Source organism: Palaemon carinicauda, chromosome 10, assembly GCF_036898095.1.
Source record: "Palaemon carinicauda isolate YSFRI2023 chromosome 10, ASM3689809v2, whole genome shotgun sequence".
NCBI lineage: Eukaryota > Metazoa > Arthropoda > Malacostraca > Decapoda > Palaemonidae > Palaemon > Palaemon carinicauda.
The window spans coordinates 83,375,626-83,395,625 of record NC_090734.1 but is presented as its reverse complement, the minus strand read 5'-3'; the positions used below and the strand labels follow the sequence as shown (position 1 = coordinate 83,395,625).

At 35.2% G+C, this 20,000-nt stretch overlaps 1 protein-coding gene across 1 annotated transcript in view; it reads left to right on the top strand.

Annotated features, from left to right (window-relative positions):
• The first annotated feature begins 3,248 nt into the window (after positions 1-3,248).
• Positions 3,249-20,000, top strand: part of LOC137648088 (uncharacterized) — a 19,204-nt gene continuing 2,452 nt past the window's right edge. The window contains exons 1-3 of the mRNA XM_068381024.1: positions 3,249-3,525; positions 3,691-4,787; positions 17,579-17,802. Of these exons, the coding sequence (XP_068237125.1) occupies positions 3,249-3,525; positions 3,691-4,787; positions 17,579-17,802 (1,598 nt within the window). The remainder of the gene's footprint in view (positions 3,526-3,690; positions 4,788-17,578; positions 17,803-20,000) is intronic.

Genomic DNA, 20,000 nt, shown 5'->3' with positions numbered 1-20,000 from the left:
TGAAGCGTGTATCGGACACGTTTGCTAACAGTGGCCAGTGGGATTGAATCTCGATAGTGTACAAAACGTTTTAGTCACGTTGTAACTTTGTTACCGCGCCAACGAGTTTATTGCCTTATATTCAATCATTTCAGTGTCCTGCCAGATTCCAGAGAAAGAAGACGTTGGACATTTTATTTCAGCACAGCTTTTACTATCTTTCAAACTTTACCCAAAATGAGTGATTCGAAGCCTTCTAAAAAACGAAAAATTGAAGACGAATGCAGAGTATTTAACAAAGAGTGGACTGAAAGGTATTTCTTTACTGACGTCGGAGTTGAAGCTGTATGTTTGATTTGTCATGATACAGTTTGAAACGGCACTTTCAAACCAAGCACACCAACTTTGGAAGCAATTTATTAAAGCAAGAACTGCAAAAGAAGGCAACTGATCTGATGAAAAGTTTGAAGAAACAACAAAATGTGTTTGAAAAAACTTCATCTTTACAAAGGAATGCAACAAAGGTAAGTTTTGTATTGGCAAATAAAATTGCAAAACAAAATAAGTCGTTTGCAAAAGCAGAATTTATTAAAGATTGCATGGTTGATGCTGTCAGTGTTGTGTGTCCTGAAGTCATATCTAAAGTGGAAGCCATATCTCTGTCACGAAGAACTATTGTTCGTCGCATAGATGCAATTGCAATGAATATTCAAGATCAGGTGTTAACAGCCAGTGTTAGTTTTCAGTGGTTTTCTATTGCTTTAGATGAGAGTAATGACATTCAAGATACTGCCCAGGTACTCATTTATATCAGAGGAATTGACGAAAACTTCGAAATTACAGAGGAATTGTTATCTATGGAGTCTCTCAAAGACACTGTTACTGGAAAAGATTTATACAATAGCGTCATTAACAGTCTAATCAGGTCTAGATTAAGCCTGGATAAATTGGCAAGTATTACAACTGATGGTGCTCCTTCACTCATAGGTAAACACTGTGGCCTTGTGACCTTGATGAATGATAAAATCAAAGAAGATTTTCCATCGCACAGTGTGTTGTCTTTTCACTGCATCATACATCAAGAAAGCCTCTGTAGATCACCTTTTAAACTCAAACACGTTATGGATCCAGTGGTGCGTGCAGTGAACTTAATAAGAGCACGGGGACTGAATCACAGGCAATTCCGAAGCTTCTTGGAAGACATCGAGGCTGATTTTACTGATGTGCTGTACCACACAAATATCCGATGGTTAAGTATGGGGAAAGTATTGAAGAGGATGGGGGACGTTAAAGAAGAAGTTGTCTTGTTTTTTAACATGAAAGACATTTCTTGTGACTTTTCAAGGGAAATGGAGTGTGACGAATGGGTTTGTGATTTTGCATTTGCTGTGAACATTATGCAAAAGCTGAATGAGTTAAACACAAAACTACAAGGCAAAGGTTTATTTGCACATGAATTGTACGTGGAAGTGAAAGCATTTCAATTGAAACTTCAACTTTTTTCCAAGCAGCTTAAAGAGCAAAACTTTGTTCATTTTCCTCTGTTGAAAACACGAACTGTTACACAAGCACTATCAGACAAATACAGTTACCAGTTGACGGCTCTAAGAGATGAATTTATCAGAAGATTTGCCGATTTCAAGGCAATTGAAGGGCAGTTTGATTTGCTCAGCTCACCTTTTGCCTGTGACGTTGAAACAGCTGCTGAAGAACTGCAGGTAGAACTGATTGATTTGCAAGCCAACAACTCTTTAAAGAGGCTCTTTGAAAATAAACCACTGGTCGAGTTTTATGCATCTCTGCACTCAGAAAAGTTTATAAATCTGAAAAATTTTGCAAGAAAGATGTTTGTGATATTTGCATCAACTTACATATGTGAGCAGACTTTTTCTATATTGAAAGTTAACAAGTCAAAGAACAGGTCACTTCTCACAGACTCGAATCTTCAGTCAGTGTTAAGAATCATTACAAGCAACTTGATACCTAATTTCAACAAACTGGTAAATGATTGCAGTCAATTGCATCATTCTCACTGAGTCATTTTGATACTTCTGTTGCTCAGTTGCTGAGCTACTTTGCTTGTCTAATAAATTTTTATGTTTCATGTGAAGTTACTGCTTTAAAATATCAATACAAATATACAAATATTTCTTGTCTTTAAATTGAGTTATTTTGTTTTCAAGCAAATATGCTTCATGTGAAGTTTTTCCCTAAATATATAAAATATGTCTTTTTGGATTTAATTTATATGTTTACCTTGAACTTCTACTCCAAATTATTGATTAATAAAAATATATTATTTTTCTATTTCTTAAACAGAGTTACTTTGTTTTTTTTTTTGTTTTTTTTTTTTAATAAATTGTTTTTCTAAATAAATGCGTTTCATGGGAATCCTCTAGTCTACAGTACTTTAAAATGCTAATAAATTAAAAATTATTGCATTTTCAGTTTGAAAACAATATATTTTGGCTATTGTAGATATTAATTATACTGGAAAATATACTATGCGGGCCAGTAAAATTTTATTTTTTTTAATGTGGCCCTTACACTGAAAAGTTTGCCCACCCCTGGACTAGCTCATACCAGTGCTAATTACCCGGTTGCCTGCAAACTACTGAAGGAACGCTACTACAAGCCAGAAAGGATTATTTTTGCTCATGTTTAGGCATTGTTAAATGGTGAGGTCAACATTAATGTCAGCGGACCCAAAGGTGTGGCACAGGTATGGAAATTACGAGATGACATTCTAATTCACATCCGCAGTTTGGAAGCGCTAGGCATCACAGGAAAACAATGTGAAGTGTTTCTTACACCTACCATCCTCTCCCGTTTGATAAGTGAACTGCGGCTAGAATGGGCCAGGGATGGTGATGGACATGAGAGTGATTTAGATTGGTTATTGACATTTTTAGACAAGGAAATTTCAAGATTAGAAAGGTCTGAAGCCTTTATGGGAAAGAGTAGTATTGAAGTAAAGAAAATTGAAAATAAGAGTTCTACAGACAAGGTGTATTCAGCCGCAGCTATTCATGCTTTGTCCAAGCAAGAAAACACAATGTGCAGTTTCTGTGCCAAGAAACACAAATCGGAAAACTGTTATGGTGTGCTAGAATTGAGTGGAAAGGAGCGAGGTGGAAAAAATAAGAAGTTTAGGCCTATGTTTCAAGTGTTTGAAGAGTGGACACATGTCAAGAGACTGTAAAGCTCGTACAAGGTGTACAAAGTGTAACGGTGCCCATTCTACCTTAATGTGTGGTGTTAGGCTGGAAATGAACCCTAAGAAGGAGGAAAGTGAAGCAAAGGAAGGTGCTATTGGCAGTGACAAGCCTGGCGATGTGGCACTTCTAACAGGGCAAGGTGGTAACTGTGCCATTTTACAAACTGCCAAAGTTCAGGTGAGTGGCAGTGATGGTACTGTTGTCACTGCTCAGGTAATGATTGATAATGGTGCAGACAGGTCTTATATTAGTAGCAAATTTGTGAAGAAGTGTAAACCACAATGGATCACTAGTGCACCTATGCCATACTCTAGTTTTGGTGGTCATAGTAATGGAAAAAATTAACACAGAAATGTTTATGAGTTAAAGTTGTGGGACTCTGACAAGAAGGTGGTACGTATTATTGCTGCGGAGATTCCCAGAATATGTCAATCCTTGGTTAGGCCTATTGTACTAGATTCAGTGCTTAACTCTTTTTCTCATGTTGTATTAGCTGATGATTACCACCATGATTCTCCCATTGAGATTGATATACTGATTGGTCTAGATTTCTACTGGACACTGATTTCTCCTGTAGATGCCTTCCAAATTAACCATGTCGTAGCCATGAAGTCTCTCTATGGTTATGTCTTGAGTGGCAGGCTGTATAAAACCAATGACTCTTGTACCTACTCTGTACCACAATTATTGTGTATCTCCTCTGTTTCAGATTCAGATTTGTGTAAGTTTTGGGATTTGGAAACTGTAGGGGTTAAGCCTAGGGAACTTGTTGAAAGTTATAGTGAAACCAAAGTTTTCAAAGAATTTGAGAGTACTGTGAAGTTTGTGAATGGTCGCTATGAGGTTGCACTGCCATGGAAGGATGATTCTGCTAAGAAAAGGCTTTTAAATAATGTTGTCATAGCCCATAAAAGGTTAGGTAGGCTAATGGTTAAGTTAGAACACGATAAGGAGCTTAAGAAAGAGTATCAAAAAGTGTTTGATAGTTATGAGTCTGATCACATAATAGAAGAGGTACCAAGGCAGGAAATTTCAGGTGTGAATCCTGTGTACTATATGCCTCATCGTCCAGTAGTTAAGTTAAGTAGTTCAAGTACTAAGATAAGACCTGTGTTTGATGCCTCTGCCTCTTGTTACAATGGTGTATCATTGAATGACTGTTTGTCCTCAGGCCCATCACTCAACCCTGACTTGGTTGAGGTGCTCATTCGCTTTCGTCGTTGGCCCATTGCTGTTACAGCTGATATAAGAAAGGCCTTTTTGCAAATTAGTGTTCATAGATTTTTGTGGCCAAGAGACAGTGGTACAATACGGCACATGAGATTCACACGTGTACCCTTTGGTAACACAGCGAGCCAATTTTTGTTAAATGCCACAATTAAACATCATTTGGATAAGTATCCCCCAACTAGTGTAGTGCAAGATTTGAAGGCTAACATGTATACAGACAATTGGTTGAGTGGTGCGGATTCTGCTGTAGAAGCAGCTGATAAATTTTGTGAAGCACGTAGCATTTTAGCTGATGCTAGTATGGACCTTACAAAATTTGTATCAAATAGTTTGCTAATTACTTCTCAGTTATGTGACAAGGTACCCTTTATAAATTCTGATGAACCCAATACTGTATTAGGCCTGAAGTGGTGTAACTCACTGGACAGTTTCACCTTTGATGGCATAAACTCAGATTCCTTTGTAGAAGTAGTCTCTACTAAGCGAAGTATCCTTAGTGTGATAGCTAATATTTTTTACTCTTTAGGGTTAATTAGTCCATATGTTATGTATGGCAAGATACTTTTTCAGGAACTCTGGAAACTGGGTTTGACTTGGGATCAAGAAATGCCATCAAAGTTGAAGCTAAAGTTTCAAAGATGGCTCCTTAGTGGTGAGCATTTCAAGAATTATCAGATAGATAGATGTTATTTTTCACCAAAGGCCTAGGGGAAGCTTAGTCATATGGAGCTACATGGGTTTGGTGATGCCTCTGAAAAGGGCTATGGGGCTTGTGTGTACATGCGAGTGCCTGTGGAGAACGGCTCATACAAGGTGTCATTAGTGTCCTCTAAGTCTAGAGTTGCTCCCATAAAGACAATTACATTGCCGAGGTTAGAACTCATGGGATGTCTTTTGTGTTCACGATTAGTCAACTTTGTGAAGAATATCCTAACCTAGATAACTGTGTTAGAGTTAGGTGTGGGACAGATTCTACCATTGCTCTGTCATGGATTCAAAGAGATGCTAGTAAGAAGGACCTATTTGTAGCTAATCAGAGAGTTAACACCTCCAAGTTGCTGGCAACATTGTGTAAGTAAGGACAATCCAGCTGACCTGATAACATGAGGTGTGTTGGCAGACAAGCTTGTGGATAATACTATGTGGCTCTATGGGCCTAGTATGTTAAAAGAATCCTAATACCAGGAATGGGAAGGTAACCCAGTTAAGTATAAAGATGAAATAGGCATAGAAAGTACTGCTGTCTGTCTTAATGTACAAGGCGTGCCAGACAACCCTTTGATAGATTTAGATCGATACAGTAAATTAAGCAAGGTGTTAAAAGTTACAGCTTATGTCTTAAGATTTATCATAAATTGTAGAAAGAGTAATAACAAAGTGGCAGGCCCTCTCATTACTGAAGAGAATGATTTTGCTAAGTTGAAATTGATTTACTGCATCCAAAGGGAAGTGTTTTCCGCAGAAATAAAGGTACTTTTGGGTAAAAAGGCTATCCCTCAATGGTCTAAATTAAGAAATCTTGACCCCTTTCTAGATGATAAAAGCTTAATAAGAATTAGGGGACGTCTTGAGTTTTCTAACTTGAACTATGACACTAAACATCCTGTCATAATTCCAAAGGGTCAATTTGCTAAACTGTTGATCAGATTTCAGCACAGGTTTTTAAAGCATGCAGGTGTGGATACTGTAATTTCATCCCTACAGAATAACTTTTGGATTATAGGAATGAGGAGATTAGCTAAGACAGTAATAAAGGAATGTTTAAGTTGCCGTTGGCATAATTCAAAACCTTGTAGTCAGCCTGTGGCTCCATTACCTAAAGAAAGAGTAAGGACTTCTCCACCCTTTGATGTAACAGGCTTAGATTATGCAGGCCCCCTCTTTTGTGCTGATTGTCCTAGTAAGAAATTTTATGTATTGTTGTTCACTTGTGGTGTTGTAAGAGCCGTACACCTAGAGCTTACAGAATCTTTATCCTTGCCTGACTGCTTATTGGCTATAAGAAGATTTGTTGTCAGGAGAAGTTTACCTAGTGTTATATATTCAGATAATGCAAAGACTTTTGTAGCTGCTAGGTATGAAGTACAAAGGCTGTATGGCCACTTGGCTCCCAAGTGGAACTTTATTGCCCCTCATGCTCCCTGGTGGTGGGGGGGGGGGGGCTGGTGGGAGAGATTCATTAGGTCAGTTAAGCTTGCCTTGAGAAAGACACTAAATCTGAACTATGTAAGTAAGAGTGAATTAGAAATTATACTAGTAGAAATAGAATCCTGTATTAATTCCAGACCATTGACCCATGTGAGTGATGAACTTGACTCCATTCATTATCTCACTCCATCACACTTTATCCTAGGAAGAGCCCCACACTGTAAATCCTTAATAAATTTTGAGCCATGTAAGGTGACTTCCAGGGACTTGAATGAAAGAGAAGTTTTAAGAAACTAGAACCTAGAACATTTTTGGAAAATTTGGAGTAACAATTATATAACCAATTTGCCTCAAGTTGTTAAAGGATTCAATAAAAAATGTGATTTGTCTAAGGGTGACCTTGTGTTGATAAAAGAAGATAACCTCCCTAGATTGAAGTGGCCTCTTGGGGTTATTGTAGATGTTTTTAAAGGTAGAGATGGCCTTGTAAGAAGTGTAAGGCTCAAAACTAAAAAGGGAGAAATGACTAGACCCATTCAAAGATTGTATAATCTTGAAGTAGGTAGATCTGAAGATTTGATTACTACTGATGCATCCTGTGATGATTTTGATAGAAATGTATGTGATAATCCTCAAATGCCTATTCATACTGTTAGTGATGATGATGTACTTCCAAAGTCTAAGTCTGGTAGAGTAAATAATCCTCCTACTAAGCTAGATTTATAATAGTCACTGTAAGTCATGCAGTTGTGCATGTCAAGCAAAGCTTAATGTGTATATTTTGTAAAACTACATTCCTAATTTTTGTGTATTTTTCTGCCATGTATAATTTAGGTAAGGTCTAAGTTGTGCTCTTTAATAGGTGGCTTTGTCCCCTATTGCCGGGAGGATGTTGACTTTAGAAAGGTGTCTTCTGCATATTCACTTGAAAGGAGTTTCCTTATAGTGTGTCTGAAATAGCACCACCATTTTCTTTTATAACTCATGTTCCAATGTTTTTTTGTTAGCTCCTTGGTTACATATTTAATTCTGTTTCTCTTACTTGAAGTGTATATTGAAGTACAATTAATTTAGTATTTGATTTTTACAAGTCATCATATTTATGAGTGTGAATTTTGTAACTATTTTTGCTTAATGTACGTCTCATTATGTTTAATTAAGAGTTTAGTTGCTCTAATAAAATCAGAGGTTTTAAGAAAAACATGGTGTTTCCTTGGAGCCCAATGCTCTCCTTTTTCCATACCTTCCTGTACGATGTGGGCTTACATAATCCCCCACAATTATTATTATTATTATTATTATTATTATTATTATTATTATTATTATTATTATTATTATTATTATTATTATTATTATTATTATGATAACTATTTTTCTTATTATTATTATCATTATGAAAACAACTATTTTTCTTATCATCATTATTACGTCTATTACTATCATTGTTAACAATAGCTATACTTAAAAGTCGATTCTGTGTTAAATCATACATTAAAAATTCGTAAGAAATCTTTCAAGTAAAATGAGAGACCTTGAATAGGTACTAATCATTAGGATAATACCATCAGAGTTATTAAGCAAGCTTTAACAAAATAAAATGCTCTTATAAAGAGAGAGAGAGAGAGAGAGAGAGAGAGAGAGAGAGAGAGAGAGAGAGAGAGAGACTTACCTTATTGCCTTATTGCCTTATTCTATGTTTGGGTTCCCCAATGTCCCTCTGTGTGAGGCACCTCGTATATCCACCAGAGAGTTGCTAATTCATCTTCCGGGGTATTTTGCATCTTCCAGTCTTGGATGGTCTGGGATGCATCTTAGATATTCATCGAGCTTATTCTTAAACACATCTACGCTCACTCCTGATATGTTTCTTAGATGAGCTGGCAGCGCATTAAATAGTCGCTGCATATTGATGATGTTGCGTAGTGGATTAATATCCTGTGCGCCTTCCTTAGTTTTCCTTGTGTAGTATTGGGCACTATTAATCTACCTCAGCTTACTCTTTCTGGTTTTTTAGCTCCATGATGTTTTCAGTAATTCATTCGATTTGCTGCCATGCTTGTATTATCATGTAGCGTTCTCTTCTCCTTTGTAGACTGTATGGTTTTAGAAATTGCAGTCTTTTCCAGTAGTCAAGTTCCTTAACTTCTTTCATTCTAATAGTAAAGGACCTTTGTACACTCTCTATTTGTGCAATATCCTTTTGGTAGTGTGGGTACCATATCACATTGCAGTACTCGAGTGTACTACGTACATAAGTTTTGTAAAGCATAATCACGTGTTCATCTTTTCTTGTTTTAAAGTGTCTGAATATCATTCCCATTTTGGTTTTACATCTAGCCAACAGTGTTGCTATTTGGTCGTTGCATAACATATTTCTGTTTAACATTACACCAAGGTCTTTAATCTCTTCCTTGTTTGTGATTGTCTCGTTATTAGGTCCCTTATATGCATATACCATTCATTCTCTGTTTCCATCTTTTGTCGGTTCGAATTACCGGAGTTAAATACCATCCTATTCATCTCCGCCCATTCATATATTTTGTTTAGATCTCTTTGTAGTGAGATCCTATCTCAATCACAAGTAATTTCTCTAATTATTCTTGTGTCATCGGTGAAACTTCTCACTACAGTGTCTTTAATTAACATTACAGGGTATGTCTGAGATCATAATAACAAACAGCAGTGTAGCTAATACCGTACCCTGTGGCACGCCAGATATTACCTGAGCTTCAGCTGATATCCTGTCATTTGCAACCACTATCTGTTTTCTGTTTTGCAGAAACTCTTTTACCCATTTTCCTATCTTTCTCACAATATTATGCTTTTTCATTTTTTTCTCTAGTATATTATGGTTTACCTTGTTAAATGCTTTTGCAAAATCTAGATAGATCACATCTGTGTCTTTTTCATTTATCATATTTTTGTATATGTTTTCATAGTGTACTATCAGTTATGTTTGTGTACTTTTTCCGGGCGCAAAACCGTGCTGACCTATATTAAATAAATGATTTATAACCAAATGATTCATTATTTTCTTTTTTATTCCCTTTTCATACACTTGCATAATATGTGATGTTAGACTAACAGGTCTATAATTACTTGCCTCTAGTCTTGATCCACTTTTGAAAATAGGGGGTTATAGAAGCTAATATATGTTTAACATATATCTCGCTCATATCTGCACTTTATCTTAGCAGTATTGCAAGCGGCTTCGCGATATTGTGTGCCTTTTTTTTTTAAGAAAATCGCTGGAACTCCATCGTGTCCGGCCGCTGATCCATTTTTAATTTCGCTTATAGCCTGCGCAATATCTGCTTCATTAATATCTATATCCGTTAGATATTCAACATTTTCTTCTCTCATTTCTGTTTCATTATAGTCATTCGCAATTCTTGGTGTGATCTCACTCTTATATTTTTCCGCTAGTATGTTGCATATTTCCTTTTTTTATTCGTTACTCATCCTTCAAATATTAGAGGGCCTATTTCTAATCTCCCTTTATTCATCTTTTTTGCATAGGAGTAAAGTACTTTGGATATTCTTTTTATATTTTGAAATGTCCTTTCTTCTAAGTAATTTTCTTTCATTTTCTTTCATTTGTATAATCTTTTGTTTTTCTATCATTTTCCATACATTTTTTTCTTTTGCAAGATTTTTCTTTCACTTTCAAATTTTCTGAAATAAGATCCTTCTGTCTCTTGGTATGCATATCTGATGTTTATTGTTTTTTCTCGGTATATATTTTCCAACAATTTTCTCCAGTACTTTGTACAGTATATCTGTATTTACCTGTATATTATCACTTACAAATACATTTTTCCATTCTTTGTTCAATTCTTCATTCATTTCTGACTATTTCATATTCTTTCTATACAAATTATATCTTCTATATCCTTCCCATCGATCTGTGCTTTGTTTATCTTTGCGTTCACTTGATTTGGAGTAAACTATTAATTGTATGACATTATGGTCTGAAATTCCCGTGTTATACAATATTATTTCTTTAACATAATTCACCTCATTCACAAACACTAAATCTAGTACATTGTCCTTTCTTGTTGGAATGTGGTTTATTTGTTGCATATTATGTTCTAATAGCATATCTTGAAGCTTTTCAAATTTCCTCTTATCTTCCGCGCTACTATTACTCTTTTTTTTATATGTATATATATACAACCACTTTCTTCCATCTGTTCTTTCCAATCCACGAAAGGAAAGTTAAAATCTCCGTATAGAAGTATATTCCAGTCTTTATTACTTTTACATATATCATCTATTTCTTTTATTATTATGTCAAACTCCTTAGTATTTGAGTGTTTGAACTATAATATTCACTAGTTTTTCATATTCAAATTCTACCGCAATCAATTCATATTCTTTGTTGCTGTATTTTCCACAGACTTTTCCTTGATTTATGTCTCTTCCATTTATAGCAATTTCCCCTTGATTCCTATTTGTTCTGTCTGATCTATATGTATGGAAACCCTTTATCTAGTCATCACTGCCAGTCTCTTGGGAATACCATGTTTCACTTATATTTAATATATCTATTTTTTTTATTTGGGTTAGTTCTTCTAAGAACTCTATTTTCCTTTTAGAGTTACTCGTGACTAAACCCTGTGCATTCATCACTATTATGGTTTGTGTTTCATCCCCATTATTTGATATTGGTAATAATATGGATTCTCCCATTCTTCCTTCCGGTTCATATATGATGTTCTTTTCTTCATTTCCAGGAATTTTGCTATTAAAAATCCAACTTTTCTATTATATTTGCACTTTCGCCTTCATATTTATTTTTGTATGTATACCTGCAATTATCCCCATATCTGCACCAACCCCTGGCATTATAGATGCATTCTTTGTAGTTGGGCTCTAATTGTGCATATTTGGGTTGAAAGGCATCATATCTTGGGGCCTTTTGTGCATAGCGAGGTATATACTCGGCTTGATTTTTTGTTTCTTTTTTTGTTTCATTTTTGCTTTCATTTTTCTTTTCTGTTTGCTGAGTTTTCTGACTTTTATTTATGGGTGCAGGATGCATATATCGACATTTTTTGTTGGATTTGCATCCTTTTCCTTCTTTCAGGATTTTGCAAATTTTTGGATGGCGATATCTGCATTCGTCTCCATATCCGTCTAAATACGCACAATTACCATATTTTTCATAATTATAGCATATCTTTGGATGCTTGTAGTAGCATCTTTCGCCAAATCCGCAATCCCTCTTTTCGGTGAATTGCAGACTATATCTTTCTTTTCCTTTTTTTATTGTTCTTGCTCTTCCCTAAAAGTATGTAGGTCTGGGTAGAGTCTCTTGGGTCTCTTATTTGTTTCCATCTGATAATTTATTTCCTCATAAGTATGTTGTTGAATGACATCATATGTTGTATCAATTATTTCCTCTGCATCCTCACACAAATCCTGTTCATTTTTCTCTTCTTCTTTTTCTTCTTCTTCTTTTTCGTCTTCTTCTTCCTCTTCTTTATCTTCAACTATTTGCAGATTCAGTCTCAGCTTAATTGTATTTTCTATCCAGACTAAGCTTGTTGAGCAGAATACCTTTATGTCTAATTATCTATTTTATGTTGCACTTCAGCGCAAAAAGGATGTGTTGGTACATGACATGCATCGCATTTCCATGGCATTCTTTTTCCCAATGCATCAATCAGCATATTCACTATATTGGACTTCTTATTGTTCTTTGATGAAATGTGTTGATTGATGTAAACTTTCTTTATAAGTCTCTTTATCACCTGGATCTTCTTTGGAATTTCTTCTATTATTTTGCTGATGTTTTCCGCAGACTTGCTCCTGTTTGTTGGATCATATTGTTTCAATATGTTTGAGAATATTTTTCCGTCATACTGGTTGGAACTACTAGCGGCATCTGTTACCAAGTGGTCTAGTTCTAGTTTCACTAACTCATGGAATTTACTTTTGCTGATTGCAGCAATGTCCCTCCAAGCTTTGCCTGTGTTACAGAGCGCCATCTTGATCCGATTTTAAGTAATTCACAAGATAACTATCCTAGAGAGAGAGAGAGAGAGAGAAATACGATTGAAAGATGTCGTTGCAGAGTGGAAGGAAAGTAGCAGTGCTTGAATGGAATATTTATTCTTGTAGATGAGTAATGAAAATGATTTTTGCTATGTTTCTATAACTTTCATTATAATATATCTTCATATAAACTATAACTAATAAAATAATATATCTTGATATAAATGAGGCATGAAATTTTTAATAAACTACATAAGGTTGAGAGAATATTATTTGATTATCGTCATAAAATAGATTAATTAAACAATTTAATCAAACGAGCCTTTTTTTTCTCAAATATTTCATCCATTTGCATTAGAGAGAGAGAGAGAGAGAGAGAGAGAGAGAGAGAGAGAGAGAGAGAGAGAGAGAGAGAGAGAGAGAGAGAGAGAATGTGTTTTTAAGCATATGAAATTGTTATAGATTTAATATAATAATTAAGTGTAGAAAAAAACTTTCTTAGTTACCTGAATTACTCAGAAAATGGAAATATATGCAAACAAAAAGAAGTGTTTCTCTATTTCATTCGTGTGCTGTTTATTTTCTTCCGTTCGTTATCCTTGAAATTTTCTTTCCCCTTTCACTATCAACCTCCTCTCACCCATAAATCTTTTTATTTCATAGTTTACGTTACTTTTTGTTTACAATAGTTTCTCTTCGTTCCTGTGAACTTTTCCCTGTGCGTTTTATTGACAAAATTTTGCTCTGAAGTTTCTTTTCTTCTATCTTTCTTTAGTAATAGTATTTCCTTCTTCTATTCTTTAGTGTTATCTTCCTCTAGTCTCTTTTCCCTAAATGAAGTTCTACAGTTCGGAAACACATGTGTACACCTATAAGGGAGTATTAATGAAGGTTTTAATACAACGAGCTTATTGATGTTTGTTGCTTTTAAACAAGGGAAATTTGATAAAAACTAATAATATATCTATTTGTATTTTTACAAATAACTTCCTTTTGTTTCAGACATTCCTTTATTCATTATTGAAATTGATTTCATAAAGGCAAACAAAGTTCTAGTGTGTTTGTCCTGTAAAATTTTACAAATTGACATTGGATGACAAAATCATCTAACAATCCTCAAAAGCAAAAAAGATGGGATGAAACTATTAATTTTTTATTTTTTATTTACTTTTTTTTATTTTTTTTTTTATCCACTGAAAATTTCTCGCTATTGACTTGTGAAGTTCACAAGCACATGGGGAATCCTACCTTCTACCAGTGTAAGAAAGGTCCTACAATATTTATTTTCTGTGAGGAAATATAGCAATGAATTTTATACGGGTAAAAAATCTCGAAAGTTACAGAGATAATAAAAAGAAATCTTGTAACCATGGGCCTTTTTCAAACATTCCCAATAATAATAAAAAAAAAAAAACTTGGAATTGTATATAATTTATCTCAAGACTTCCAGATTATCTATATTTATCGTAGATTTTCTTGTTGATCTTCTTTTTACCTTCCATTTATAGAACTTGCTTTTTATACGTTAAGTATTTGTTTTGAAGGTGCTTAAAATTATTTTAAGTAATGTACTAGAGGATTGTCATGGAATAGAAGTGCCAAGTTGGGGCGTACTTTCTTTTAATAACATGCTTCAAAGTCCTCTGCATGTTGTAACTTTTTTTTTTAATATATAAAAATACGTTATCTTCATTACTGTTATAATAGCTTCTTAAGGTATTTAACCCTATAGTTCATCCAGCCTATGTTCTTCCAGTCTTCGTCCATCATTGGACTTTCATTTACCTACGTTCCAATAACTTTTCTTTGTTTTGATAAGATTGAATAATAATCTTTGAGGAGTTTTTACTTTCAGCACTTTTGTGGTAAATAACGCTCAAGTTATGTTTCTATTATTTTGTTTTTATAATACGTATCATTATGAACCGTTGAGCAGGCTTTAACACTTTATTATTTTCTATTAAATATATTCTTCAATTCACAGTTACTTTTAATTGGATAAGATAATTTTGTAAGCTTTATATGAACATGGCACAATTTCTTTCAATAATACTTATGCTAAACTTGTTAAGGCCATTTCCTGAATTTGAAAAATATATAATATTAATATTAATTTGTATTTTTACTACCATTAGAATTCTCAGTCTTTTAAATAGGATATTCTTTTCAGCTCGATTTCAGACTGCCGTTGAAGTAGTTAACGAGGTAGTTTACGGTAGGTGGTGAGTGACGGAGAGACGGGCCACCACCCACAACCCCCCCCTCCCCCCCCCCCCCCCCTACCTGTCGGAAGTTCTTCAATTTTGATCTTTTTGCTCAAGACAGAAGGGGTAGTTTAGATAGGAAGTTTAACTTGAACGACTCAGGTTCGTATAGGTACGAAAAGTACAAGTTATATATATATATATATATATATATATATATATATATATATATATATATATATATATATATATATATATATATATATTTAAATTTATTTGTTCCTAACCGTATACGAACCTTCCGTCCTTTGAATAGAAAGACTCGCTGATTTGTGGGTCCAAAATCCCCTAGAACCGGAATGGTGGGTTCTTTTTCTTCCCCGGAAATGGCAGTCTACCCTTTCCCGTACAGGTGTGAATGAGATGACACCAGAAACCTCCTACATGCCTATCATATGGATGAATAGGTTGATAAGGCTTGGCCTATCCAAGATATCCCTTCCCTCGAAGGGGATAGCAGTCTGCTATAATATATCTGGTGAATAAATATCGACTGGTTTTTATATATTATGCCATCCTCCAAACTGTCTAGGCAGGATGTGGGAGAGACTTTTCTAGATTCTAAAGTATGGAGCTCAGAAGTATCGTTTAAGAAAAAAAAGTTAGATACAGCAAGTAACGCTTCGAACGCTTTGTCTTCTAGAGAGGTGCAGAAAGAATGAAGAAGAGCCGGTCATTCTACTTTCATTTTATACTTACATATATGCATTACCATAGACCAGATGTTTACTGTCCTGTTTATATATGAAAGATTCAATTTAAAGTTGTTATTTTTCTATTTTTTTTCTTTTTTTATTACTCACTACTTCCTTTGAAGTTTATGTATTTCCTTATTTACTTTTCTCACTGAGTTATTTTTCCCAGTTGAAGTCCTTGGGCTTATAACATCCCAATTTCTACCTAGGGTTGTAGCTTCGCTAGTAATAATAACAATAATATTGATAATAATAATGATAGTAGCTGGTCTTATTACACAACCATTTAAGAAGCCAACACAAGACCAAGAACAGATTTATCAAGAGAATTGTGGTTATTTATTGGTGTTATTTCAACCCACTTGATGGTCCTCTCGGTGTTAAGGAACAGTCGTAAACTCTAAAGGTGCGTCCACACTATCGAACAGTGTCCTAAGAGCACAATTCTTACCAGTTACCATTGTGAATAAAGCTTTAATGACGTCAATAACGAGCACCAGGTGGTGTGTGGGACAGTGCCTGTGTTCGTAGAGTTCGAGCTTCAAACACTCTCCGGAGGCGGAGTGGCACTATGGACGGAGTTCTACTTGTTTACCGGATTAACTTTAACTTTTAGAAGATTAGGTATCACATTCCCTGTAAACATGACTAGTTGTAATTTAGTTACGGAGGAAAGCTGGATTTCAGTTGCTAATCAAAAAGTACTGGCAGAGCCCATGCTTATAAAACATCAAAGCAAATGTTTACAAAGACAGAAATAAACTTGTAGCAACAATAAATAAAATAACGTCAGAACTTCCGAGAAGTGGAATGTGTGTAACTGGTTTACAAGTCGAAAAGACCATGGAATCCACAATGGGTCATGACAAGAAAGAGTTACGCAAATTGGAGAAATAAAAAAAAGTCGGAGGTTGGTAGGGATGACATTTGCACAACCAAATTATGGCGCATCGATACACGAGTATAGCATGAGAGAATGTTTCAATCATGGACACCGAAGTCTCATTTGCTCGAAGAAGTGTTTGATCGTGAGAAAAAAATGCAACTCTCTCTCTCTCTCTCTCTCTCTCTCTCTCTCTCTCTCTCTCTTTCTCTCTCTCTCTCTTTCTCTCTCTCTCTCTCTCTCTCTCTCTCTCTCTCTCTCTCTCTCTCTCTCTGAACAGGGGAAACAAATTTTTAACATTTTATCTTTAACACTGTAACTACTTGGATTTAGTTAACAACACGTAATCCGAAGTATGACGAGTCTCAAACATTAGTTATTTCTTTGAATAATATAGGCTATATATTGCACGTTAATAACAATAACATCCTAAGTTCACTGATAGGTTATTTTAAGTCAGGCATATGTAATTCTGTAATACCTCATGACGTTATTTTGGAAAAATGCTTTTTCTCATACATGTGTCCTGCTTACTTATAAAACGATCTAATTTCTCCAATAAAATGTATAAAGCGTTTGAGCCAATCAGTATATAGTTTTTAAAGTTTAATTCATAATCAATTTGAGTTTCCTCTAAAATGGATGAATGGCTTCTCTTTTCACTTTGTCTTTGCAACTAGTCCTTCCATTGACCATTACCATTTCATTGTTCTCAAAAGAATAATCATTGTGCAAAATTTAATTTATTGGATTGTGCTTTTATTTTATGGTATACTATGGTTATGATGCTCAATACTTGAAGCTAACTACTACTTGATTCTCGAGTACAGATTATAACACTTAAAAAAATAACAGAGATGCCAGCGGACATCAGCTTCGGATATTTCTTCCGGTCTTTGTCTGGTAAAAGGAGTAGAAATCCTTGTAGTCAACTTCATCTGGTACCACTGTTTGTTACCATATCAACTTCTCTCATTTCAATGCTTATGACGTCATTCTCTTTCAATTTAGATATGGCAACAATGTTTGTCCGACAGACACTGTTTGACCTTGTGGACACACCTTAAGGTTTGAGGTGCCGGGTTTTCTTCAGATACACTGCAGAGCCTTCATGGGAGACGAGAGCATCTCTTTTAAATCCCCTTCAAACACTTCTCATAGATGGGGGATAGAGAAAGACTTGAACCTGGGATTGTGATCCAATTGGTTCTGGGATTTAGCCACCTAACTTGGCACCCAAATAAGGGAACTCCTTCCATGCCTCAGCGCGGGAGGCTAAGGAAGAGGAACCGTGCAACTTTCCCAAACTCCTCCGGGACACCAGGCAGCAAAGAAAGTTTTGGGAGTCAGAACCTTAATCGACTCCCTTTTGAAAGACTTGACTGGTATGTGTATATCCCTTGAGAAACAGGGTCATGTGTGCAAAATCATTTTACGCTCCTCACGAACATAGACAACTCCTACAAGGAGGAGAGGTTTATCCCTTTTCGTCAAAAGACCATGCCAAAGGCGTAATGTTAGCCTTGGCAGCAGCAACTGAGCGGAAGGTATCTCAGTGAAGGAAAACAAAGAAGTCTGTGATCTGCGCTAGGGATGTTCAGACCAAAGGAAAATTCTTTCTACTACACCAATCCTAGAAGATGACCCACTTTTCCTTTAAAAGTAAGAGGCATAGGGAATTCTCTCGGGACCTCAATTATAGCCAACCAAATGCAATAATGCATGGCATGAAGCCACCTGGAAGCCACAGAAGTTAACCTGAGAGAGCCTGTAAGTACTTTTTACATCGGCAAACATTGCCCAAAGTAATTTCAAAGACATTCCATTCAACCGCAGTCTCTTGACAGACAAACCTGTCTATTCTATATGCTCTATCAAGTTTTGATAACAATGAAATTTTTTTCCATCTCAGCAACAACAAAAATATAGAAGATCTCTCATTTATTCCTACAGTAATTCTAAGAAATAATTTATTAAGTATTGATAACCGTTAATATAATCTTCGGAAAAAGAAAAAAAAAAACTATTGTTTTCTTATGGTGTAATCTTTCAATAATTTTAGTTATAGCATCTCATTAGAGAACTGAAAAGTAATCATACCTTCTGGTACATCATTTCCTTATTAATCATCTCTCAATATAAAGACAAAAAAAAAAAAGATTATTTCAATGAAAAAAAAATATCAATATCATTCATATATACATCAGGAATATTTCCGGAGCAATTCTAACAACGTGATTTTATATTGACTGGAATATATTTGGTCACCTCACCCTATTCTTCCTCAACATCACCATCTCCACCAAATATTGTCACGAAGCTCCTAAAAGGATTTCCTCCTCAATAAATCGTTTGGAATCGCTAGAAGCCGAGTCAGCTGATGGATTCATGGCTTCCTTTCAGGGAAACGCACTGATGCAACTGCCACCTTATCTTATTGTGATTTATGGATTATCAAGCTTTGAGCTGCGTTGAACATTGCACAATGTTCTTTTAGTATATATACCTGCATTACGCTCCAACTTAGTCTTCTACCCAGGGTTATGGTTGTGATACCAGGTTGGATTCCTTCTTATCTCCATAAACTATAGATTAATAATGGTCCTTATATATATATATATATATATATATATATATATATATATATATATATATATATATATATATATATATATATATATATATATATATATCTGATCTACGAAGGGTTGTTTTCTGGTTATCAATGAGTTTTATCCTACTATTTCGTTTTATATGTGTAATAATTTTAGTTTTATTCGCTGCTTTTGTTCCTTCATTCACAACTACTTATTGTGCATGAGGTAGTGAAACTAGAACTAGACCACTTGGTAACAGATGTCGCTAGTAGCTCCAACCAGTATGACGGAAAAATATTCTCAAACATATTGAAACAATATGATCCAACAAAAAGGAGCAAGTCTTCTCTCTCTCTCTCTCTCTCTCTCTCTCTCTCTCTCTCTCTCTCTCTCTCTCTCTCTCTCTCTCTCTCTCTCTCTCTCTCCCCATTATAGTATAGAAATAAAGATGATCAAACCATGCTTAGATCTCTCTCTCTCTCTCTCTCTCTCTCTCTCTCTCTCTCTCTCTCTCTCTCTCTGTCTTATAGTATAGCCCTAAATATGAGCAAAGCGTTCCAAAAGGCTGCTTCCAGAAGGGAACCCCACTTGATGTCTTTTGCCTTACCTTGAGGGAGGCGTATAGAAGGACAAGAGTGGCAGTGATGGCCGTCAAGAACAGGTGATCAATAGTTTATCATGGCCAAGAATTCTTGCTGTGTTTTGACGGTCGAGGGCGTGTGGGGGTTGTTATTGTTTTTAAAATATTTTATCTCGACAGTTCATTATTTCTTATATCACTAATTTATTTCCTTATTTCCTTATTTCTTTTCCTCGCTGAGATATTTCTCTTTGTTGAATCCCTTGGGCTTTTAGCATCTTGCTTTTCCAACTAGGATTGTAGTTTACCTAGTAATAAAAAATAACAGTTTACTCTCTCTCTCTCTCTCTCTCTCTCTCTCTCTCTCTCTCTCTCTCTCTCTCTTCCCTGAATGATTTACAGTCTT